At 35.2% G+C, this 25,713-nt stretch overlaps 5 protein-coding genes across 5 annotated transcripts; 2 read left to right on the top strand and 3 right to left on the bottom strand.

Moving 5' to 3' along the window:
* The first annotated feature begins 422 nt into the window (after positions 1 to 422).
* LOC120338406 (putative RNA polymerase II subunit B1 CTD phosphatase rpap2) lies at positions 423 to 9,048 on the top strand. The gene is made up of 13 exons (XM_078117303.1): positions 423 to 523; positions 958 to 1,008; positions 1,302 to 1,416; positions 1,932 to 2,030; positions 2,747 to 2,895; positions 3,407 to 3,534; positions 3,799 to 4,019; positions 4,463 to 4,553; positions 6,967 to 7,094; positions 7,777 to 7,886; positions 8,156 to 8,224; positions 8,755 to 8,823; positions 8,894 to 9,048. Exons 2-13 carry the CDS (start codon positions 1,001 to 1,003, stop codon positions 9,036 to 9,038), a joined length of 1,332 nt encoding a protein of 443 aa, XP_077973429.1. The 5' UTR covers positions 423 to 523; positions 958 to 1,000; the 3' UTR covers positions 9,039 to 9,048.
* A 5,181-nt stretch (positions 9,049 to 14,229) lies between these two features.
* Positions 14,230 to 17,578, bottom strand: LOC120338510 (ER lumen protein-retaining receptor 2). The gene is made up of 6 exons (XM_039406528.2): positions 17,203 to 17,578; positions 16,912 to 17,012; positions 16,661 to 16,819; positions 16,212 to 16,326; positions 15,877 to 16,014; positions 14,230 to 15,376 (listed from the first exon to the last, which is right to left on the bottom strand). The coding sequence occupies exons 1-6, from the start codon at positions 17,291 to 17,293 to the stop codon at positions 15,342 to 15,344; spliced, it is 639 nt and encodes a 212-aa protein (XP_039262462.1). The 5' UTR covers positions 17,294 to 17,578; the 3' UTR covers positions 14,230 to 15,341.
* Positions 17,579 to 18,622: 1,044 nt separating this feature from the next.
* Positions 18,623 to 20,149, top strand: LOC120338509 (transmembrane emp24 domain-containing protein 4-like). Its single transcript, XM_039406526.2, has one exon. It carries the CDS (start codon positions 19,008 to 19,010, stop codon positions 19,668 to 19,670), a length of 663 nt encoding a protein of 220 aa, XP_039262460.1. The 5' UTR covers positions 18,623 to 19,007; the 3' UTR covers positions 19,671 to 20,149.
* LOC120338508 (uncharacterized) lies at positions 20,032 to 21,805 on the bottom strand. Its single transcript, XM_039406525.2, has 8 exons — positions 21,519 to 21,805; positions 21,318 to 21,425; positions 21,142 to 21,241; positions 20,939 to 21,073; positions 20,785 to 20,870; positions 20,557 to 20,662; positions 20,300 to 20,479; positions 20,032 to 20,217 (listed from the first exon to the last, which is right to left on the bottom strand). Exons 1-8 carry the CDS (start codon positions 21,803 to 21,805, stop codon positions 20,158 to 20,160), a joined length of 1,062 nt encoding a protein of 353 aa, XP_039262459.2. The 3' UTR covers positions 20,032 to 20,157.
* Positions 21,806 to 21,836: 31 nt separating this feature from the next.
* Positions 21,837 to 23,721, bottom strand: LOC120338507 (NAD(P)H oxidoreductase RTN4IP1, mitochondrial-like). Its single transcript, XM_039406523.2, has one exon. The coding sequence runs from the start codon at positions 23,491 to 23,493 to the stop codon at positions 22,144 to 22,146; it is 1,350 nt and encodes a 449-aa protein (XP_039262457.2). The 5' UTR covers positions 23,494 to 23,721; the 3' UTR covers positions 21,837 to 22,143.
* Positions 23,722 to 25,713: the final 1,992 nt, after the last annotated feature.

Genomic DNA, 25,713 nt, shown 5'->3' on the forward strand with positions numbered 1-25,713 from the left:
CACCACTATATTATAACACTAGGTACCAGTACCGCGAAGTTCACCATTCCCCGCAAACAAATCTTAGCGAAGCGAGGATTACGTTCGCTTGTCAGCTGATATGCCTTTGCTTACATGCTAACTAACGAAACAATGTCTTCTGACCATTGATGAATGGAATATAACTGAAGATCCATTTCGTTGTTTAACGTACAGCACAATACGAAATAACCCTTTTTAATAGCCAAGCAAAACGGAAACGAATAACACGACACGACTTGCAACCAACAGGAGCGAGGTCCGGATGTTTTTTTTTTGCCGTCTAAAAATGGCGGCTTAAACATGTCACATGACCCGAGCAAGTTATCTATAGGAATAATTTTTTTGGGGGGTCAAAGGTCGGGGAAAGATTCATTGGTCCAGTAGTTAAATGAAATCAACAATTTTGAAAAAGATCATTAGGTCAATTTTGTGTCCACAATAAAACGACGACTACAAGACCTGCAAATCACGACGATTACAAGACCTGCAAATCACGACGACGGTGTGGCTCAACGGGCTAAATGTTAGGAATACGCTCGCAACCGCACCTCTAATTACTCTGCGTGGGTTCGCAGGTTCGAATCCCATGCAGGGATGGTTCTGTGCGAGAGGATTGCTGGACTCCTAGCCGTCGTTGGGTGGTTCACGTAACTAACCGCTGGTCGGTTACGGCTTCCTCTACTACCAAGTCCATGCTTCCGAAAACAAACAATACAGTAAAACTAATCCCATACCCGACTTGGAATGGTAACCGGATGAGAGGCCGTGGTTCGCCATATGGATACGCCGTCTTATCGGCTTTCCTCTCCCCCGGGATAAATATGTAAATCCTATCCTATCCATATAGTAAAAAATAATTCGAACCCTTTGACCTAGGTTGGGAAATCCCCCTTTTTGTTTTATTTCATATTATCTCCGTAATTGCCATCATTTTAGATTTCCTGGCTGCTTGATTAGAAAGATCATTATAATTATTATTATGGCGAGGTGAGTTTCAACTGCTTTTATTCATTTATATATATTATGAATAAATTTATTCATAAATATCGACAATCCAACGTGAGCTCAGTGTTGGATTTCGTGATCAAATTTATAACACCCATTTCTATTTTGACAATACGGCAATATTAATCTAGTTCATGTAATTCGATGATTGTAAACTGGTTTAACCGCCCAAAATCATCATTGTTAGTTTTTCATAAATGTGAAGAGCATGAAATACTGATTAAAAAATTTTTTTACTATCAAGATTTATTATTCATTGTGATACATTTTAACAGTCATTCTTCAATAAAAGAAGAATATGAAAAAAGAAAATTAGCAGAAAAACAAGCACATTCGATTGTAGAAAAACTCATCGAGGAAAAAGTTCAAAAAGATCAGTTTTTGTCCTGGGTATGCTTGAATTGAACTTATTTCACAACTTAAGTTTATCAATAAAAAATCATTTCTCTTGTATGACAGTATGATAGCACCTGTTATCCTTTAGATGTACTGATTTGAACTGCTCTAAATCTTTAATATAACGTTAACTCTTACAGATTTGTTTATGTTTCTACTCTAATCAAGCAGAAATAGGGGAAATATGCCGATGCTATGTTTAGGTAAAGGAAAGGATTTATTTTTGCTTTCTGTTTATCAATTGTCAAGCATCTATTTCCTATAGCAGTATAGTCTGAAAGCGAAGCACCCATGTTATATAAGGGTTGCACCCTTGTGAATACCAACATCCTGAATATATACTTTTGCACATGATAAATTTGAATTCTAAAATAAAATTCAATTAGTTAGGTAGGTAAATATTTTTATGAACATGATATGTAAAAACTTTATATACTATCTAATAATCAATCATAATTTAGATGGGTGATAATTTTAGATGTTTATATATATTAGTTTATATATACTAGCTGAAGTTGATCACCGGGCAACATTATACAGATGCTGTAGAAGAACGTTCATTATCCGACTTATGCGGTTATTGTCTATGCAAAAACAAGCTCAAAGAAGTTAGTGTATTGCTAGTTTTATTTTCTGTTTAAATTATGCATGCTTTCTTGTATATTCATGGTACATTAAACTCAAAATATTTTATTACACTTCAATGTGTGTCAGTGATTTCTTTTATTTCTGGGTATTTTGGATTAAAAGTACCAAAGGTCTTCTCCACAATAATCAATAATTTTCATCAGCAAATATTTTAACCTGTGTCAAACTTCAAAATTTAGAAGCCCGACCTAGTAATTTTTCGGCTTCTTGTTTTTGGTCTTAGATATTTTACTTTTCATCCATATGAACCTTATTTTATCTTGTTCTCTTATTGGTAATATAGAAAAAAGTGGCAAGTGTTTTTTGGATATAGATCAAAAGAAAAAGATGTTGCTTAGTAAAAAAAATCCTGAAAACGAAAACAAATATTAGAGCTAATGATGTTATGATCGTTATATATTTAGATATATTTCAAAACTCTGGAATCTGTGCCAAATTAAAAAAAATTTAGATGTCGAGAGATGGTAATCAATGTTGAAATTTCCGACTGAAAGGCATTAGGCTTATTAAGCATTCTGAACTGTTGAAAGTTCTTCAACCTATAGGCGGAGTGAAAAAATTTCGTCCAGTGTCTGGGGCTAAAGTTGGTCATTTGTTGATTGAAATTGCTTATTTTTAAGCATTGTTAAATAAATTGTTATTAACCATGCATTTATTGATTTCTTGATAACAATAGATTCCAACGCAGCAATATAAGATAAACAAGAACAAAGTGTTTGATATAACTGAAAGGAAGAAATTTTGTAGCAATCGGTGTTACGCAATATCATCCAATATACTAGAACAAATATCATCAACCCCATTGTGGCTACGAAATCATGACCTGTAAGTGTAGTTTCTCATTATTTACTGACATTTTTTTACCCTGTTTACCTCTGCTGAGTCCTATTAGCATTAATGGGAGTCACAGAACTAAAGATGGGCAAATAGATTAAAATCCTTTATAAACTTAACTCTGATTATTCTTCAATTATTGATTTCAAAGATTTATATTATTACTAATAATGTGTCTTGCATACAAAAAAATGAATTACCGTAAATTAAATAGCCTACATTGAAGAAAATAACAGATTTTTGATGACACACATGTGACATGAATATGAATGAGCCTTTGACTTCAGTTTTTAAAATTATCTATGTATTATCTCTTTGATATCAATAACTGTGTGAAAATGTATTCTCTTTCAACCTATATCAGAAAGTTGTTTTGTGCATGAAATGAACAAAAAGTCATTTTTGTCTAGATAGTTTCACTTTAGTGTTATAGTCTTCACTCAGAGTAAGGCTCTGTCACAGGAACCGTTATAATTTCTTAATATTCTCTCTTAACATTCAGAATGCCAGATATCACAATTCCAAATATTGATAAATCAACTGTAAAGTCAGCAGGAGGAAAAGAAATACATCTTACACATATTATATCAAGAAAAGAAGTTGATTCTCTGGATAGCAAAGATACAGAAGGTGTTAACTATCTTTATACCACCTATACTTATTTATCCTATGAAAGGTATATGTCTCAAGCTCTTCGATTTGGATTAACAAGGTCTTGTTTGTACATCCTTCCTTACATTTAATTGTCATCATTGAAGAAATCTTGCGTATATAGATTATAGAGGTTTATTTATTTTTGAGAATGATAAATTTCAGTGTATTATAAAAAAGTAAAAAACGGTTGTACCATTTTTGTTTATTATTTTAATAGTATTCATCAATGCATGTTTGCAGATGGCAGTGTTTTGGATGTCAAATCGAGTTCAAATATTCCGAATCCTACAACTTATACACAACACAAAGAGAGAATAAAATCGCCTCATAAATCACAAAAACTGGTGGATGAAAATCCAAAAAGAACTTTAAATATAGCGGATGAAGTATTTAACATATTACAGCAATGGATGACAGTGTCTACTCAGGAATATCTTGGTATCATTGAAGCAGCAAACCAGGTACATATATAATTCAAAAAACTTCATCAAAACGTTTTGCACATTATAAGAAAATTTTAAAGAAACACAGACTTAAACATATTGCTCAGTCAGCGACATATATTATTTCTATATTAGTGTAGTTCAGGAGTTTTTCTTGGTGTGATAATCGTCATATGATGCTTTTACCACAATAGATCTGGGACACACTAGGCAAGAATCAATATTTTTAGCATTAGTAATTTAAGTACGGTATGTACTTTTCAAGCTTTTACGACCCTATTACAACCTGATGACATCCATTTTTTTCTTATCAATAATTTTGAACATCCCTTCAAAAAGTAGCCACAATTGCAAAAAATTAATTTGATGGCAATAGCATTGAAAATTAGATTTTTTCATTAAAAACAATTTCCATAATCATGGTTATACAAGGAGTGCACTCATGTTGTCTAAACTTGCAGGGCGTAGCTGATGCTACAGAAATTTTAGAAAGAGAAAATAAACTGCAGCAACAACTAGATAAGCTTATTTTGGGTGGAAGTTCTCATGAAGGTTCGTTCCTTTTTCTTTATATTTCCTGGGGAGTGCAATGCTTCAATTTGGTACCTGTTGTTAGACATATGCAATACTGAATTTGAGAAATAGGTCCAGATGTAACTCAAATGAAAAGCCAGTTAGAATCTTTTTGTTTTTAATTTCTTTCCATTCAAATACAGCGAGATAATCCAGGCCCAATTTGGAACATATACTATAGACAACATCAGGGCTGGGGAGCCGGAGCTGGAGTTGGAGCCTGGAGCCATGGAGCCGTTACATTTTGATGGAGCCGGAGTCGGAGTTGGAGCCAAGCTTTTCATAACAGATGGAGCTGGAGCCGGAGCAGGAGCTACCAAAAATTTAGTGGCTCCAGGCTCCAGCTCCTAAATATCTCATTTTTTGTTTTTCAAATTTATAATTTTTTTTCTGATAGCGTTACAAATGATAAAATCTTTTCTTTTCAGCTTATAATTCATTTTAAAAATTTTAGTTCTTAATATTTTTTAAAAAGTTTCCAGTTATTCTGTATGTTTGAAAGTTTAGTATCAAAATTTGAAGCGGTTCGCTTTTATCAAAATTTTGATTCTCATTTCCACTAAGCTGCAATTTTTCATGATTGCGGTCAAGCTCAAAAACCCTAATGTGATTTTGGAATTTCCATGTAACATATTATGATTTTTTCGTGGCGTTGAATATCCAATCCATTTCAAATGTCTTCAATTCTGTTCAACGTATCTCGAGATTGAGTCGTTTTACGACAAAAGAAAGGTTTAACTACTCCAAAATGCACCGCAGCAGTCACCTATCATAAAAATGTATGGCAAAGTGCCCCATTATATCTTGTTTTCATCCATAACATAGCATGTTCTGGAGAAAAGTCTCATCAATTTCCGTTGTTATTTTTTGAATATATAAAAAGTATATCGCGAGTAAGATTGATTGCGTTTAGATTTATTTTAGTGACTGAATAATTTTCAAAGTCAACCGGTAAAAAATATGTCGTAGGCAAAAAAAATAATGAGATTAACAAGGCATTTTTTTAAGCTGTTGGGAGTCTCCTAGAACAAAGTTTATAGTGTTTTCCGTTTCATTTTAGTATCTTATAATAACTCTCCAATGTGGAAATTCGGCTTGCGAATTGACTTCTCTATTTATCTTTAACATCTCATCGCTGATAATTATGAAAACGCCTCGATTCTAGAACCAACTTTTGGCCTGATTTGGGAGAGGGGGACGGCATCTAATTGGGTGACGATGGTAATTTCCATTATTTTGGGTCTGCTTATTCAATTTGTACCATAAAATACTGCCTCCCCGTCAGGCCAGTTTAAATTATCATGAGTTGAAGGGCTATTGCCGTTCCTATCACATGTGTGTTGCATTTCGTTAAAAGCGTCAATTGTTTTCGTCGCCATAAACATTAGGCCATAACATCTTTTATTTCAGTGTTTATTTTTCCCTTAATCACAATTTCTCAAGACATGTGTTTTGTGTCACGCACCATATTTGTGAGAAAACGAGTTATTACATAATCATCGGTGATGAAATTCTAAGATAAATAAAGAAGTCAATACGCAAACCAAATTTTCCTGATTAAAAAGCGACATTATAAAATACTAAAAATAAAACAGAAAACACCATAAGTTTTGCTTTAGAATGGCCCACGACAGATTTTATTTGGCCGGCATGATTGCCAGTTATGTTGAACACAATTAAATTAAAATAAAAAGACAGTTATTATGGGTTAAATATTATGTGGTAGAAAAAGTCATTATGAGCTATTTTACCGAATGCGCAAACGCTGCGACCATTCCAGAAGCCGATTTTCCTTCCCGTCTTATTGTGGGGTTATATGTAAAACCCCTATATGCTGGGTAGACCGATTCGCCCGGAAATACAGCATATAATAACTCTCAGTGGATTCACAAGTTACATGCAGGAACAAAAAGGAATTATCATGACACCGACTTGAAGGGTGTTTACAGCCTAAATAACATGCCACACTTAGAAAGCAATTAGCAAAATGCGTTATTGGGCTGCACTACTGATAATGGCTATGGAGCCGGAGCTGGAGCCAGCTCCGGCATAAAAAATGAAGCTCCGGAGCCGGAGTTGGAGCTAAAGATTGGATACACTGCGACTCCGGAGCTGGAGCTGGAGCGATCATGATTTCGAACCAGCTCCCCAGCCCTGGACAACATACTCGGATTACTTTTGGGTATGAAATGAGACACTATTTTTCCACATAATAGGGATATTTTTCAGATTTTTTTAATACGCTGGATGGTGGCATGTTTATTCGAATTTGGGCGCTTGAAATTTTAACTTGCACAAGTACCTTGCTTAGGTATGCCTGCAAAGATGAAAGCGTACCAGACTTTTTATTTGCATTCATATATCACAATACTTGTTTAATTTTTTACTTTAGAACCATCCAAGCCAGTTCCTGATTACAAAATATTGAAAGATGAAGTTGATCATTTTGAGGACAGAGTTTCAAGTTTTTATAAAGGATCATTACATGTAAAAGAAAGGCAGCATAGAAAAATAAAACAGGTTGTTTGTTATCTGTGAAAATAATAAATATGAAGTTTAACGATTAGGGTTTTTATGGCTTTAAATATTCACTGAATTGTTAGTCTAAGAAGATTCAGTTCAAATCCAAGACTAGAATGCTTTGTAAAGAATTAATAATTGGGTTACTACAATATTTTGATAATACTTTTAACAATATAGATCGGGGATTCTCAAATTAAAAATAAAAATATTTGTAGGATTTGATTTTGCCCGCCTTATTTTGTATATTTACATTTTTCAAGACTTTTCATTACTTACGCCCATGTATTTTCAACATGTTTTTTTATAACATAACATACTTTTTCTTTATTATCTGTTATTCGTAGCTTATTGTTAGCTAGTTATCTCTGAGGTGGGCCGCGAGACTTGACAAATTCTGAAAAGGGGCGCGGCTTAAAAAGTTTGAGAACCACTGATATAGATATTGAATCATTCGGTGCAAATTCTTTACTATCATAAAATCAGAGTCAATTTGACTTGCTACTGATAAAACCAGATATAGCATTACTTGTTAGAACGGTGATATAACATCTTTGTAAAAGATCAGATTAACAAAGATTTCTTTTTTTTCATCTACATTTTTAAATTCTATATATAAACTACTTCTGCTCACTTAATGCATTGAATCTTCTCGGTAAACGATTTACAAATCTCTTCTTAGGATAGCACTTCTGGAACGGAAGACAAAATCGGTCCAGCTCTCCCAACTGTCGATTCAAAGAATCAAAATATAATTCGTCATAAAATTGTTTTGGAACGTGTCAAGAGGATGTAAATTTAATTCCATATTATATTTCTCATTTTTAAAATAATTTGATGAAAATTTCGTTTGCACCTATTTAAATTCATTGCTGTATTTGAAGACCCATTTACGATTTCAGTATATTTGAATGATTGTTATTTTTTTACTCAAATATTCTGAAAAAATGGCAGTCGTGATTTTGCGGTTGAGTAACTAAATGTTATCACTAATAATGTAAGCTCCATACACATGGATAGAATTACTAGCTAATAAAACCTTAAAATATTTTAAACTTTAGAATAGATGACCTGACACCTCCACTACCCAATGTGACGCAGGAATGCAGACAGCTTCTTAAAACGTTCAGGTTTTTGCTCCTACTGTTTTATACTCTATTAACAACTATAGTAAAGCACAGGGTTGTCACTGGGTCCCAGGGTTGTCACAGGTTGTTCTCTGCTATCCAATACTGTACTGTGAAACTATAGAACAACAGTGTGATACCAAGACCATTTTATAGTTATGTGCGAGAGAATCGCTGAACTCCTTGCTGCCATAGGGTGGTTTACGCGACCTCTGTTTGGTTACGACTTCCTCCACCATCAAGTCCATGCTCCCAAAACAAATAGCTTGCTAACTATTTCCATACCTGACGTGGACTGGTAACCAGGCGAGAAGCTGTGGGTCATATGATAAAGTCGCCGTATCGATTTTCCTCTCCCCCTGATAAATATGTAAATCCTATCCCAGTCCCAAGCCTGGGATGGGCTTATTTAGCAATGCAACTCTGTTTAAAATGAAATTGTGTAGCAGCCTGCATGGTGTGTAATTTGGCACTTGTTGAATTTTATAGCTGGATACAATTCGAGAGCAACATAATAAATTTTGTTTTTTCAGATTCACGAATACAAACGTAATGTTGAGTGTGGAACTTTGGCCAGTGATGACATTCGCAATTTTAAATCTGTGAGTTCGTTTTTTTAATAACAAATGTAAAATGATCCCTTCAATAATCGAAATTATTTCCTCTTCACAGTTTATCAATCAAAAATCAGCACTTACGAAAATGTTTACAATCGCCAACTATTATGAAACTGTCTGAAATTTTGCTTAAGTCATGTAACTTAACGCAAATATCAATGGAGGAAAAAGTACAAACAATTGCAAAAAATATGAAATAATTTTGCCTGGTATAGTAGTTCCTTTTATTGACTCTGCAATACTGGAAATCAGGAATATGGGCAACTTTAGCGTAGTCAGTATAACAGTAAGATACGCAAGATAAATGGATTTTAGTTTTTCTAATACTGATAAACATTGTATAACATGAAAATACAGAGACCTGACAGGCTGGAAAATTACGATGAGATTGCTCAGAATATGGATCACGCACTCCTTTGGTAGATAAAACGCTAAAAATATGTTCCAATTTTCTTTATTAGGATATTAGCAGAAGCGGTGCGAATAAGCCAGTAGCGGGGCATCCTGATTATCGGAAAAATAAATTGTTCAGTAAGACTGGTTATCAAAAGTTTGGATAGTAATTGTACTAAATCAAACAGGTGTTCAGTTAATCGAAGATAGACTATTTCAAAATTGTCGTAATAATGACCACGATTCTTCCAGCAAATCTGGTGCATCGCAAGCTAAAAGAGTTTTAGACCTAGTGAACATAGAAATATGTTTCACACAGTAAAAATCGTCACCAAAATGTCTTGCTTGTGTTGGCGTTTATCTTCGATTGAGTGGTGATGTGGAAATGTAATATCAGACGAAAACGCAAATATACTGAGGGAAAGCTACTAATTCAATAGATTTGAGAGCGTCTCCGGATGGCGAGGGACCCAGGGCACTAATACCTGCTGCCCACGAAGTTTGTGGTGGTGATTTCACGTCAATCTTAGGAGAAATCTTGTAAATCAGTGAGGGAAATTATTTTAATAAATAGCTGATGCTGCAGATACTTTTGCCTTTCACGTTGTCAAACGTCGATCTATTTACAGCAAAGAATTGCTAATCTGCCTCGCTGTGAAAAACTTTCCAATTCTAACATTGTAAAGAAAATTTATATGGGGCGGACAAAAACTGTTGCTTTTGCACCAACTCTTATTCGATTGATATTTCTTTACAAGGTCTCGAAGACGATGAAATAACGTATTCATACTGTTGGCTTGCTGCAGGTGACGGTAATAAAGTCTTTCTCTGTTTGATTAATAGTTTAAACCAGGACCGGGAAAGAATTTACGATTCTGCATTATATTTTGCTGTTACATCAACTCATACTATTATAATTATTTACATTTTTATTTATCTTTCACTTGTCTTTTTATATACTACTTTGACATCCCTCTGCAAGCAAAAAATTGTTGATTATTATGCTGAAATAATGCTTGTTAGGTCCTATTAACTATTTTTTTCCCCTCCTAATCTAGACAAATCAAAGCAGATTATGTTTGTTTCATCTTCAATGCGTACCTATGCCATGAAATGAAGCATTTCTGCTAATTCATCACATATGCGTAAAAATTATTTAAATTCTTTCAGTAACCTTTGGAATCTCTTCAGATTTTGAAATCCCGCTCCACATAAATAAATAAAAATGATTTATTCTAGCATTCCCCTCCCCAATTTTTTTCTTCTATTTTGAGAATATAATTTAAAATTCTAGAATGTTCCTCCCCAATATTTTAGTCATCTGAAACTGTGGATCTTAAACATAATAGCTTGAAGGGGGGCAGTTGACTTTGATGACCATCCGGTCGTATCACTCCCTCCTGTCTATACCAAACTAATTTATTTCTTATTGTTATTTTTATTATTATTACGATGACTGTTATTTTTGGTTGACGAAAAAATAAATCTCTCTCTCTCTCTCTCTCCGCGCAACGAGTTGGACGATCGTTATCGAATAAGGAGAACAACGTAGACAAACACAAGAATCGAAATTTGGAATTAAGGCAAAAATAGGGTAATTTTAGATGGATTCAGATATTTATTTCCGTCCCGCATGGAATATTGTACAAAAAATAAATAATTGAATCAACTGAAAAAAACATTACAGACATACAATATTTCGACCGCAATTGACGAGGAGCCGCGTACAAACGTCATCTACCCATTCTTGAAAGTGGAGTCAATATTGCGATTATATATATACAGCAAAAATTCGTCTTCCATGTGCGACTTAGTGCATTGGAAAGACCAAAAACAGTGGAAGTTTTCACACACTGTGCCCTAAAATAGTCTTCCTATACTTCAGCAAATTTTTGATGCTTATTTTGTTAGTGGGTGTTTTTGGAGATGACACTTACAAACTGGTTTTGATGTTCATGATCATCATTTCGAATCAAAATATTCATTGGCCTGTTATTTGAAATCTAGTCTATCGCAGTATTTTCGGCTCAAATTTTTATGGTTGTACCTAAACTAAAACTCCTTTGAAGACAAATCCTTTGTTGTCTGGGTCTGTATTGCGGGAATGAACAAGAAAGCCGATGCTTAGGGAAACTTTTTGAAATCACTGGCAGGAGTACGGTTCATCATTTTGGTAACCACAGTCAAAATAAAATAGAAAGTAAAGTCATTAAATTTTAATCGTCGGTAGAACGGCACCGGCAGCGACGAAAATCCGCATCGAATTGGTGTATCGAACGCAAACATTTAGGCAGGATAATATAGTATCCAGCCATTTAAAGCAGACAGAAAGCAAGTTCCGGAAGAGCATTGTCTGATGAGGTTAAATAAAATTATGAATAGTAAATAAAATCACAATTTTAATGGTCTAAACTGGCTGGAATATAAATGTCTCGACTAGAAGCGGACAAGAGCATGGGAACACCTATGGCACCCTATAGTCAGTAAATCGTTCCAGATGCTGTTGTTTATAGTCTGATTCAGGGTCGTCCAACCCGTGGCCCGCGGAAGTATTTCGAGTTTTTCAGAATTGAATGAAAAACTTGGAGAAAACTATTTTTCGAGGGATGTAGTATACAAAGATGTGATACAAACGAATATTTTCATGGAATGCGCTCTGCAGCCTTTTCAAGCGAGCCTTTCCATTAGTGTCATTTTGAATCGAAACCAACTGGGAGGAGATATCGATAAATAAAGGTGCCATAGCCGCTTACACACTTGGTATTTTACTACTTTATATGACGTTATCGCAAAACAATCGAAGCCATTCTCAGATTGAGAATTCGTTAGGAAATGTTTATTATGTATTGTTCGGGTTGCCAATGTTTTACGTCCGGAAATGAAAGATATGTTTGAAAAATAGCCTGTTAAGACAGACCATAACTCGCCATGTTGAAGAGCTTGAGAACTCTATAGAGGAAACTTTAATTACAAAGGCGGGAAAATTGTCGTCGTATTCCTTGGCGCTTGACGGAAGCACTGACATCAAGGGGACTGCTCAGTTGGTGATCTTCTTGCGGGGAGTTAATAATGATTTTGACATCACCGCAGAGTTCGCAGCCATTGTCTTCATTAAGGGTACGACTAGAGGCATTGGTCTGTTGGAAACTGTAATGAAAAACTTCAAGCGTCTTGGCTTGTCTTTGGCGAAACTTTCGTAAATAACTACTGATGGTGCCCCATCAATAGTTGGGAAACAACAGTTTTATTGATATAATGATTGTGAAAGTTTGGTGTGCGGGTATTGTTTGTTTTTTTATTAAATGGATGTTGTATCATGAATGAACAGGCTTGTTAGCATGTTATTACTTATCGATTTTAATCAGTAAGTATGTTGATAGGTATTTGTCTGTCTGTTTGTCTGTTAGATGCACGCGATATCTCACGAAAGCGAGATTGAATCTGCTCCAGATTTTGCATGTGCATTCATCTTATCTTGGACCAGAAGCTTATTGATTTTGGGCAAATTATGTCGTACAATTAGCGAGTTATTAATTAATTAATGATGGGACACAAGGTGTCACTATGGAGTAAGAGCGCTGTTTTGCGGGATCCCCTAACTTTCGATCGATAAGTCTTCGGTCTCTGACCGATATTCTCGTTATGTTGTTGTTGGTATTTTTCTTGTGAAAAAATTCTCAACTACTTGGCCAATTGCTTTGAAATTTTCAGTGATTAAAGATTGTTGCTGTCACCAAAAAGCGTATACTTTTATTTATTTAACCCGTAGTCGAAGTAGCAATCCTAGAATATAATGCCATGTTGAGTGGCCCGGGAAATTATTAGTAAACTACATGTGGCCCCTTCGGCCAAAATGGTTGGACAATCCTGGTCTAGTTGAAACAGTGAATCCCCCTTTCGTTCGCTGTATGATAATCGAAGTCTGATGGCCCTGGTATCTAATAATCATCTATTTCTAATAAGATATTTCAGTCATAAAATTCGGCAAAATCACAAGGTACTCACCGCCAATATCGTTGGTTCACACCTTTTTTACTAGGTATTAGAACCTCGGGTGTCGCTGCTCGATAACCAGCTTTGTTTCCAAGGAAAAGTTTCCATCGGTACGGAACGTCTGATAAATGTTACCATAGTTATCCCAGAAAAAAAGTGTTATCTCATATTGCAGTTTTATAGGTACTCTGATGTCATCAGATTTACCTGAGCAATTACTTCTTTGAGTGGGTCAGTTCCAGATAATAGACCGGGTCGGAGACTTAATATGAATTAAACAGTTTATTTACAGATAAGTAGCGGAACAGCGGAACAAACAGCTAGCGTATGGGGCACAATTATATATACCAAGTGGGTGAGTGGCACATTATATTCGTTGGGAATTACGGTCTATCTTTTAGTCGACGATTCGTTATTTTCATCCGGATTTCCCAACGCAAATTTATATCTATAAAACTATAGTCACAATTTTTGCAGGCACAAGTGGACCGGATGAATTTGGGGATTTACATAACTTAAACAGAAGATGGACTCGTCAAATGAGTGACCCGTCCTTGAGACTACCTTCAGTGTAATTTTCGATGAAGTCACATTTATATTCCAGCCAGTTTAGACCATTGAAATTGTGATTTTATTTACTATTCATAAGTTTATCTAACCTCATCAGACAATGCTCTTCCGGAACTTGCTTTCTGTCTGCTAGATACTATATTACCCTGCCTAAATGTTTGCGTTCGATACACCAATTCGATGCGGATTTTCGTCGCTGCCGGTGCCGTTCTGCCGACGATTAAAATTTAATAGCTTTACTTTCTATTTTATCTTGACTGTGGTTACCAAAATGATGAACCGTACTCCTGCCAGTGATTTCAGCTCGACTAATGACAATATGACTTCGTTTGTCAACTTTTCCACTTTAAGATTTTCGTCAGGAAAACCATCCGATACAATCAAGGCCAGGGAACTATTTTAGCCTCATACCTATGTTTCATCACAAATGAGGAATTGTGTAACAATATGATTTATTTAGTAGTAACAGTCATTCTCTTTTTACAGTTCATCAGTCAAAAATCTGTACTCTATAACAAGGTTTCAATCGCTGATCATCAGGAAACTATAATTTTGCTCAAACCATGCAACTTGAAAAAATAATGGAGGAAAATATACAGGCAACTGTAAAAAAAAAACTGAACAAATTTTTACATTCTTCATTCAAGGGTTATGTTGGGTTTGCATCAACTTTAAAATCCATTTGTGAAATGCAGAACAAAATGTGGGTGCTATGTCTCAAAATTGAAGTAAATTTATTGGGCATCGAAGAACCGGCATAAAAAAACACGACAAAATAGATATAGTTAGTCTTAGCATTGAATACTTATAAAAGCATACCCGATCGGCATATTTTCAGGTAAAGTACTGGATGTTAAGAAAGCACTGTAGCACCAAATGACCTCCAAAACTGTCACATTCTCACATATTAATAAAAGAAAAATCTACTCCGCAACAAAACTACTGGGTGGCACCCCTAATACAATCAATCTCTAGCTATATCGATAGTTTTCTAATAAGAAATGATCGAAAAAAAAATTTCATATCAGTGCATTTACATCCAACACTATACACATATCCATGTCTAGCAAATTTATGAGGGAAGAACATGGATGGGAAAAGCAAAAGCCTTATAATCACCATTGACAACTTGCATGCATGTAAGTATGTTTTCCGATGGGCAAGGCAGCAGCTACATATTCTAAGCGTTGTTATTATACAAGGTTCACTAAAACACTGATTTCGAATAGTCCTGGCGGAAAAATAATACAGCGATCAGGGTCAAACTTTGGTATCATTAACCGGACTACAATTCATCGTCAAGAAATTCCAAATATGGATGGAGGACCCTTCTGAATATGGAGATAATTTCCTAAATAAGTTTGTTCAAACAACAAAAGCATATATTACATGTATAGATCAATTCACATCGAGCATGTCACATAGACATTTTCGTATTTGAACTCGAAAAAAAATAATTTTATTTGAAAGTCTATTTGTTTTATAGTCTCAGAATAGCAGTTCGAACCTCACAGGAGGTTATTTTGTCGTCTAGGATGAAGATGCGTTTATGCAGGTAGGCTGAGTTTCTTCCCTTTCAGCACTAAAACGGAGAAAGATTCGCATTAAATCATAAGTGTAAGAGAGTTGACGTGAATGTCCTGGATTACAGATCATATGTCATCAGAAGTGAGGCTCTGCATTTCTTTAATACCGTCTGAAATACACAGACACAAGGACTCTAGCAGAGAGATACATAGCCAAACCCAAGGTCAGTGCGATTAGTAATGTATCAAGTAGTGTTGTATCAGAGACAAGCACATGGTAGAAAATAGTTTATTTGGAAGCACACGAAAAAAAAAAATCTACGCTCAAAATGTAAAATAATTGTTTGGAATATTAAACACATCGAAACATAACAGAATGTAAATCAAAAATTATTCAAATCTGGGAATTTTCAGACTTAATGCACAACCCAGCTACATATGTTCCAAATTTCAATGAATCAAAAAATGGTATTAATCATTTTAAATGATGAAAGTCTGCACTTTTTTAAATGAATTTCATTTATTACTTAAAATATAGCCAATACTTCACACTCACCTTTCGAGACATACAGGTAGAAGAAGTCGCAGTATAAGATAGTTTGAACACATCCAGCAACGATAGCGATCAGATCAAAGAATCCTTCGAAGTAATAACGCCAGATCCAGTTCACAAGGTATAGTGCTCTGTACATTCCTGTGAATAATAGTTATTACGGTATATTAAATGTGACAAGAAAATCAGCAACTTGGATAGGATATTCAAAGACATGATCAATTCCAAATCTGGAGGGCTACTCCTTTTCCTCCAAAATGTAAATTTATCTCACAGCATAGATTAAGATTTTATCCACAATAAGCAAAAAGAATTAGAAACTCAAAAGTTAAATTTACCCAGGGCGAATAGGTAATGTGTAGTAATTGTTTCTGCTTCTCCAGTTTTGGTAATCATGAACAGCTGTGGAAGGATGGCAACAGATTCCAAGTAAATACTGAATGTCCAGAGAATCTTGAAAAGTAAATAGTGTGGTCATTACGAGTAATAACATAATTCACTCTGCTCCTTTCTCGCAAGTATAAATTATTCCATCCTCTAGTTCTGCTACTTTAAAATTCTTCTCAGTAATTCGTAAACGTATTGATACCCAAACATTTCACAAACATACCATATACACCAAATTTTGTTATTCGTAAGTCTTGTATTATCTCCCCCTATCAGCAATTATTATGAACTATGGTATGTTTTATTTGTTTCTCCTGAAAATTGAAGTGCCATCCTATTTATAATAAAGGGAAGGAATATTTTATGCTCTACTATCAAAATTGAGAACTTATTAAAATACCTCAAGCGGTGAAAACTCATGGTTCACCAGAAATGCGAGACCTCCAACAGGTACGATAAGAAATTCAAGTCTGAGAGTATCATGATTTCCATCGTACGTTGCTTTGAATTTAATATAGATCAAATAAACAGTGGCAAATGCGCAGGAAATGTAGATAATCTGTAATGAAAAAAAAGAATTAGAGCATAACTCATCAGAGAAATCCAATCAGTATCAGTCATCACAAATATAAAAAAAGATCATCTACTTACTTTCATAACGGAATTGTAAGCAGAAATAAAGTTGGTGAACAGATCAAGATATCTTGTTGCAAAAACCAATGCAAAGAGTACTTGACTTTTTCCAGATATTCCTGTAAAATTAGGTAATTTGAACAATCTAAATTGGATTTAGGCCAAAAATTCTTGCTAAGCATCTTTTCTTAAGTAATTAAAACTGATATTTCACGAAACAGTGTTTTTCACGAAGCATAGAAAATAATAAAACTGAGCATCATAAGCAAGCACAGTTGTCTCAAAATAAAAAATACAAACGATTATCACCTGCACACGACCTCGTCTTCCATATTTTGGCAAGTAGGATCATAATAGCAAGAAGATGGGAAAGATCACCGGTCAATCGGAAAATATTCATCTTTGATAACAGTGTGTTTCACGATAACTGCACTATTTTATTTAATTTTGATTGGAATCAGTAAAAATCCCTATACAATTTTTTAAAATTCAGCTATTTGCTGTTGAAAACCGAAATAGGTATTGAATATGCAAGGCTCGAGGGAGAAAAATTAAAACATTTCAAAGCAAGCAGTGCTGAATTCACTTGCCAAAAATGAATCTGCCAGTATTGAAGTTTTATCAAGAAATGATAAATTATTATTTAATACTCAATATTAACAAAAACCTGCAGCTTCATCACTAGACAACTTTGTCATTAAGAGTAGTCGGATAGCAGGGTAGTGGGAACTTTCAATTATTACAGTAGATTTAAGATAAACAAATAATAAGTTTGTGGTCAAGAAATAGCAAAGTTCAGAAGTTATTGCTTTTCAGTACTGCTGGGTCTCAGACTAGATGAACAACCAGAAAATTGTAATCAAAATTCTGAAATTAAGGTCGATCAAGAAGCCGCTGTTATTTTATGCTCAATTCTGCATTTATCAAACTATAAATAAGACAATCAAAAAATATAATAAAATTTCCTTCTGATATATTTAATTGAAGTGATTTTTTTCATTACTGTTGGGATTGAAATATACAGTCGGCAATACCAATGTTAGTTAGACAAACTGTTTAATTAAAATATCCTGAATCTGAAAATTATAAACATCAAGATTTCCATATCAAACAATTGAATACTGTAATAGGAACTCGTCGTAAAAATATTATATTATGCTCTATAATGGGAAATGATATCGCCTGTATTTTAATTTTAGATATTTGTAGCTTTGAATCACCCCACACACACTGTTATCGGTTGCGTAAGGTTACGTTATTTATATTCTTTTGTCACAATGCAAATTCAAGGTGTACGAAACACTGGAGCCATACCCGAACTTATCAAAGTCAACTACAATTAACAAAAATGAAGAAACCGCTTGGAATAAAAGCGTTACACCACTAGGAAAAGTTTACTAATAAAATGCGATTATAACTTTGTCAACTCGGAAACCGGCGGCATTGAAAAGCGTCAGCGTTTAGCAACGAAAAAACTCTGAACTTACGTGGCGATAGCATTCATGCGTTGAAAATGCAGTATATCTCAGTCCCATAACACGCTCGATTCTAATTTTTTTATTACGTCATTTCTTCCACTCGACAATTCTGTCAAAATCTCTTTTTTTAGGATGTCATTCGATTTATTACTTATTAGTCTTAGAAATAAATTTAAATTCTATTTTATATCTGCGCAGAAAAAAATCCTAACATCCGCGTGAAGATTGTCTCAAACTTTTTTATCGCAAACTATTCTAAACATGACGGCGAAAACACTGACTTTACGTAAGTTTCTAGGTGAACAATTCTAATACTATATTTTAAACATATTTTTAATTGATACAAAAGTTCGCTAAAATAAAAATATTTTGAAAATGCCAATCCGAAAATCAAATTTCAACAGCCAAAAATCTCAACCTGTGTTCCATGTTGTGCATCTCCAAGATGAGATGGTTAGTGTCGCGCGACGGTTGTTTTGTGGCGTTTTACAAGCAGGTCGTTACTAGATTAGGTTCGTTGAATACCGTATCGTCTTCGCTTATAAGGTGCCAAAGTTAGCACTGTCGTGACTGTAAATAGTCCGGCGCAGTAAATATTGTATATGACAATTGGCTGGAATTGAGACAAAAGGAAATATGGGTCAATCACTGTTGGTAACTGTAGCTTTTGCTTGTCTGATTGCGCGGTGGGGAGTCGACGCTCTTTACTTTCATGTTGGTGAGAAAGAGAAAAAATGCTTTATCGAAGAATTGCCGGAAGATACAATGGTTACAGGAAAATACAAATCACAGCTGTGGGATAAACGCACTGAGAAATTCTTGGATTCTACTCCAGGAATGGGAATGCACGTTGAGGTAAAAGACCCTATGAACAAAGTGCTCTTGTCAAAAAGCTATGGGTCTGAAGGGGCTTTTACCTTTACCTCCCACACACCTGGTGAACACCAGATTTGCATACATTCTAACTCAACAAAATGGGCCCTGTTTGCAGGTGGAAAACTGAGAGTTCACTTGGATATTCTTGTCGGTGAACACACAAATGACTACTCAGAGATTGCTGCCAAGGATAAATTGACTGAACTTCAGCTTCGTGTCCGACAGCTTCTGGATCAAGTGCAACAAATCCAAAAGGAGCAAGACTACCAACGTTACAGAGAAGAACGATTCAGAATAACTAGCGAGACTACAAATTCCAGAGTGTTGTGGTGGTCTATCGCCCAAACTGCTGTTTTAGTTATTGCTGGAATGTGGCAAATGAGGCATTTAAAAGGCTTCTTCGAGGCAAAAAAGCTGGTTTAGCTTCCATTGCACATTTAAACTTATTGCTAGGCAAAAATTATCCCACCCAGGAACTTTATATATAATATTCTGTTCAGATATGCTTGTTGCTAAATATTGGCATAAACTCAAAACAAAATGCTGCATACACACAAGTCTGTGAAAGTTTTAACCGAATGTCAATGAAATTTGTAGTCTGTGATTATTCCCTCTTGTAGGTTTAGGTGGATTTATTAAACGGTGTCCTTATTACTACTTTGGCTAGGAGTAAAACAATGACCAAGTCTCCATAACCTTCCACTCCTACCTAATTGACACATTATCATAGCCTTTTAGCTGATGTTTATTACCAAAGCTGCTGAAAATGTTGGACACCAACGAGTGAACTTAGGTGTGGATTATTTATTGATATATCATAATTGTTTTATTATAATTCATATTTGGCAATTTTTACGGTATGGGAATGAAGTTTCACAATAATATAAAAATATTAAATCTTTTTTGCTTGTTATGATGCACCAAGATATTTTAGTAGCTTCTCCTTGAGGGTAGACATATGGACTTCCATCTGAAATAAATTATGAACATTACCTATTGCTGATATCATTATTTCCGATCACCAGCAAAAATAGTTTCTAGTCCCGTCATACCTTGATTGTTGTATTTAAATTTCTCAAAAATAGTATTCCATTTTCGAATATGCTAGTGGGCAGTATTATTGAAAACGGAGCCCCAAGTTCATCTACATCAGTTAATGTCAGTTGTCTTGACATCCCATTCCAACAAGTGACATTTATTGACCTTAGCATAGTGCAGACTTCTCCAGTCAGCTAGAAAACAGTTTATATACATCAACACCATCTGGTAGAAAACAGCACAGTGGGAGCCAAATCTGTCGATCGCTAACCTGTGTTATTGTAGTGAAGTCCTTGTCACTGCTTTCGCATTCATGCAGCACAACCACTTTGACTGGAGCTAATTTTGGATGAAGCTTGAGATATTGATGATTATCTCTGAATCACAAACACATGCTGCTGAAATTTTAGGCCCAGAATATAAGTACACACATTTTTCTATTAGGAGGTCGAAGAATAACCTATTATTAGCTATTTTGGGGGGAATGACATATTTAAACCTTATTCCATATGCATCTGCCATGACTGCTCTGAAAATCTGTTGCAAATCCAAGGAGAATATGGTACACCCACTCTCCAAGCCTTTCTGAAATTAAAACATAATTTTATATTTTGCATTGAATCAGCCGAGCACTTTATTTTTCTCATTCAAACCTGTTCCGGATATTCCCTCATATCTTGCAAACAAAAAGTGTCATCGTCACTTTCATATAAAATTTTTTGATGTTCAACGACACCGTCATTATTCTTTCCTCCACATAATTTCACTCTGGCTGGCTTGTTGAAATACTGCAATTCCAAAATATCAAAACTAAAAATCACAGTTTGACTTTGTCACAGATAATATTAAACCTTACATTTTTTATGAATCTTATTTGTTCAATTTGGATTTCTTGAACCTCTTCTTTACTACTTGTAGACTGTCTCGACAGTGCAATCAGTAATTTTCGTTTGGTTCTGCAACACATATATATATGTTGTGAAAAATGAGAAGTCATGGATGAACAGATAAAAATAACAGACATATACATACTCATCTGAGGATTCTTCTTTAAAATTCACAGCAGCAACAAAGTGTTTTGGGAGTGGAATCAATTTCCTGAATTCTTTCATAATTTTGTCATCCCAATCGCCATTTAATCTATAAAAAATAGTCACCAGTGATTTAGAATAATCCACCTATAAATATTATTTTCTTCAACCAATTGTACACTCTATCTTAGCTATGATATACCTTGATAAATTCAGTTCATTTATTTGAATCTTGCCGAAGGGTAAAAATTTTTTCCATTCTGCTTCCCAGTTTTTAATCACCACATTTCCGAGTGTATTCAATTTAAAGTATGATCTGCTAACTGCATCATTTTCCGAATGGATCACATAGTTATTTTTTACTAAATGACTGACGAGTGGGCTTGCAGATGTCCAACTGGCAATGTTATGACAAACAGTTATCCAGTGAAAACTTTTCGGTAATGTTTTTAACTTTAGTGGTCTAGTGAGTTGGTGAGCTACAGGCATGAGACGGTGTGGTAAAGACTACATACCAGCACTGTAATAGAATGAAAGCAATTTTATCAAAGATAAGCGAGAATTCACAGTAAATTTTATGCTGTACATGTGTTTCAAACTGATCAAAAGTACAGCCATCTGCAAGAAACTACAGTCTAAAAAAGTTATTTGATTCATATATGGAAATGATCCGATTGTTCAATTCAAGGTCCAAGCAATGCACTTGCCCCTATATGGGAATTTATATATTGAGAATGTGCTTCAAAAAGCGGTTCACTATATCATCTTATTATCAAATTGGTAGGTCAACCGCATCGATAGCGATAAAAACTCAGCGATTGTTTATATCATAAATGTATTATTTTTTCAATATTCGGTTTTTCAGTTGCTTCGGAAAGTCCTGACACATTAATGGCAATTTTGCCTTTAGTTTTTCCAGCTTCTAACATTTCGAAAGCCATGGGTACATCTTGAAAATTAAATGTTTTATGTATAACCGTTTGAATTAATCCTTCATCAACAAGTTTTGCAACTTCCAGTAATGCAAGTCTGTCGGGAGCAAAATATGCCCATTTAATTTTAATATTATTCCGAAATAGACTCGTCTTTAGATATGAAGTAGCTGATGTGGATAAACCAAACAACAGACCATAGTCATCAGTATTTTGCACAAGAGGTGACTTTAAAGTCACATATGTTCCACCATTATGCAACATACTTTTTGCATGCTCTGGATTAGATGACCCAACAATATCAAATACAAGGTCATATCTTGGTTCCTCCAAAATTCGTTCATTGAAATCTGGCAAGGTATAATCAAAACAATCGGCAGCACCAAGACTTGAACATAATGAATTGCTTTTTTCACTGCATGTAACTGCAACATGGAACCCCTTGTTTTTTAAATATTGTATAGCAAAAGTTCCTATACCGCCTGCCCCTCCGAGCAATAAAACACGTTTACCAGTGGCATTCTTAATGAAATTTTTCAAAGCGGATGTCACAGTCAACGCTACATATGGAAGTGTTGCAGCTTCTATATGACTCAAAGTGGCAGGTTTCTGACTGATACAGTTAAAGTCAACGCAAATCCAGTCTGCAAAAGAGCCATTCCGAAAAAGTTGCTGAGCCCCAAACACTTCGTCTCCTGGGACAATATCGTGTACACCTGAACCAACATCTACTACAGTACCAGAAAAATCACGACCTAAAATCAAGGGAAATTCTGTATAATCACCCATCTTAATGAAATGACTGAATGGTTCTAAAAGAAAGTTCCTCCGAAAATTGAAAAGATTTTTTCCATACCCTCGACAGATAGCTAAATCTATGGGATTTATACTTGCGGCATGAACCTTCACCAAAACTTCATTTGGTTTGTAAACTGCTTGTCGCATTCGAGCATGTCTGGCATCCCAAGATTGGAATTTTTGGTAGTTCACATTTATCACATCTTTTTTAAGTTCATTCTTTGGTAATCCATACTTTTCAATAATCCAGCAGTCTGTATACTCTGGCTTTTTAAATCCCCTATTTTCAAACTCTGCCCAGGTTTGGAACTCTTTATGTCTCTCAACTTCTCCTTCTTTCCAAAGTCTTTTTAAGTAATTGGATATTTTCCTTTCGCAAGCAAGGTATCCATGCTGTACAGTGCATAAAGAAAGAGAATAATGGCTTGTCCTGTGTAACATCAGCATCCCCCACTGTCCAGACTGGATTCCATGGCAGGTGCACGCCCGAGGGCGCTAGCGCTCCGCAAAAATGCACGCGAGCGAAATCAATTTTGCACGCCGAAAATTTGCAATTGCTCACCAATGTAAATCGGTTTAAATGGTTTTAAAATCAATAATCCAGAAATATAAAGATGCCAAAATTTTATACCTCCACAATTGTCGACAAATACCAGCTTGCAAGATTTGGTCTGATCGAAATATTGCGAAGCAAAAAGACCATGGACCTTTCCCCAACCTTTGACCCGTGAAAAATTCCTCTTATTGTTACGTCCTTTTTTGCATCTTGCTGATTGGCCAATGTCACGAAGTACCGGTAAACAAAGAAGTCGATGCTCGGGGAAAGGTCCATATCGTGTTGAATGATAGGAAATAGGAATCCCGTGAGAATAGTTATGGACGAAAAGATCGCCTCCGCACCAATGGCCAAGTACGGCTCTGATTCAGCGTATTTTTCATACAATATTTTTACACGAATGTACTGAACAGTACCGGTATCTAAAGTTGCTCAAACACTCCCAAAATTAGTGACAAAGTATGAAAATATTGTTTGGGGTCAAAGGTCAAACGTCCATTTTGCTCTAATTTGACGTATTTTTTATCCATTAATTCTACGTAAAAACACTACCAAAATTAATGACAAAGTATGTCCATTTTGCTCTGGTTCAACGTATTTTTTATCCAATAATTTTACGCGGATGTACTGAACAGTACCGGTATCCAAAGTCGCACAAACACTCTCAAAATTAGCGACAAACTGTAGAAATAATGTTTGGGGTCAAAGGTCAAACGTTCATTTTTTCTCTGATTCAACGTATTTTTTATCCGATACCGGCAATTTTACGCGGATGTATTGAGAGGTATCTGATGTCAAAGTCAGTTGCACGCGAGTGCAGTTGTTTTGCACGTCGTGAGCTATAATTGCACGCCAGGAATTCTTATTTGCACGCGGGAATTTCTGATTGCACGCCCGATTTCTCGTTCAAAAAGGCCATGAAATCCAGACTGGCCCACTGTCAGGCTGTAAAACTACCAGCCGCCGATACCGGTACCGGCAGCTTACGACTGAAGTTAACAATGCTCTGTAGGCTATGTCAGTATATAGAAATAACATATCCTGTTACAACTTACAAGGACTTTGGACTTGAGAAAAACAGATACCGGTACCGTTATATATATATATAGTTAATAGTAGGTACCCGTGCTGGCAAAGCGCCACATGTGCACGTAGCTCGTTTCAAAGAAATCACTCAACTTGATAATGCAAAATGCATTGGGTTTGTTTAACATATGACCTGGGGATTTCAATTAAACTAAATAGAAATTTACCGTATATTCAAATGTTAGTACAACTCTGGGTGACCCGCCAAAGTAAATTATTTAATTTTTTTTTTTATATGTGTTGATATAAGTATACAATAAGGTTCATCATCCAATATGGTCCCCATCATTATTATTGTATGTTCCATTCAGAATTAGTATTCATATCATTAATATAATCAAATATTTAGGTTATTAACAATAGTTACATAAACATATACATAATTCTTCGCCTTCGCTATTTATGTACGATTGTACCCCAAAGTTTTTCACGTCCTCTATTAGCCTGTAAACATGTTCCAAATGGTCTTCTCGGCATTGGTCCAATTGGAGGCGGCGCTACATCCGCTGCGCAAATTCTTCCATCACTGGAACGCCCTCCATGCTGCTGTGGGGATTTTACTGATTTTTGCTGCACTTGTAGCCTTGAGTTTGATAATTGTTCCGATACACGTCTCATTCAAGTCAAACGATGTGATTCGGTGGTTTCTGGCTCATTATTTAATGTACCTATACTGGCACGCTGATCTCAACACGTCTGTTAAGCATAAAATAATTTTAATACGTAAAATATTCCTTTTAATATTCCATTGTCATTAATAGTGTAGCGAGTACATTAGGGTAGTTACTGTGTATTTTAATATTTATACCTCTTATTGTTATAATAGCGCTTGTTATTCGCCTGAAACAAAGTCGTTGCTCTAATTCATTTCCTTTATGATATATTTCCCTCGCTCAGTGTTAGTCGTTCTTTGTTAGTTAGCAATTTGGTTTCATCACATATAACTGCATTAGGGTTTCAAGTGTAATAGCTGTTATTTGGGTCAATTCGATTGTGCATCTTTACAATATAAAAACATTTGTCAT

This window comes from Styela clava, chromosome 10, assembly GCF_964204865.1.
Source record: "Styela clava chromosome 10, kaStyClav1.hap1.2, whole genome shotgun sequence".
NCBI lineage: Eukaryota > Metazoa > Chordata > Ascidiacea > Stolidobranchia > Styelidae > Styela > Styela clava.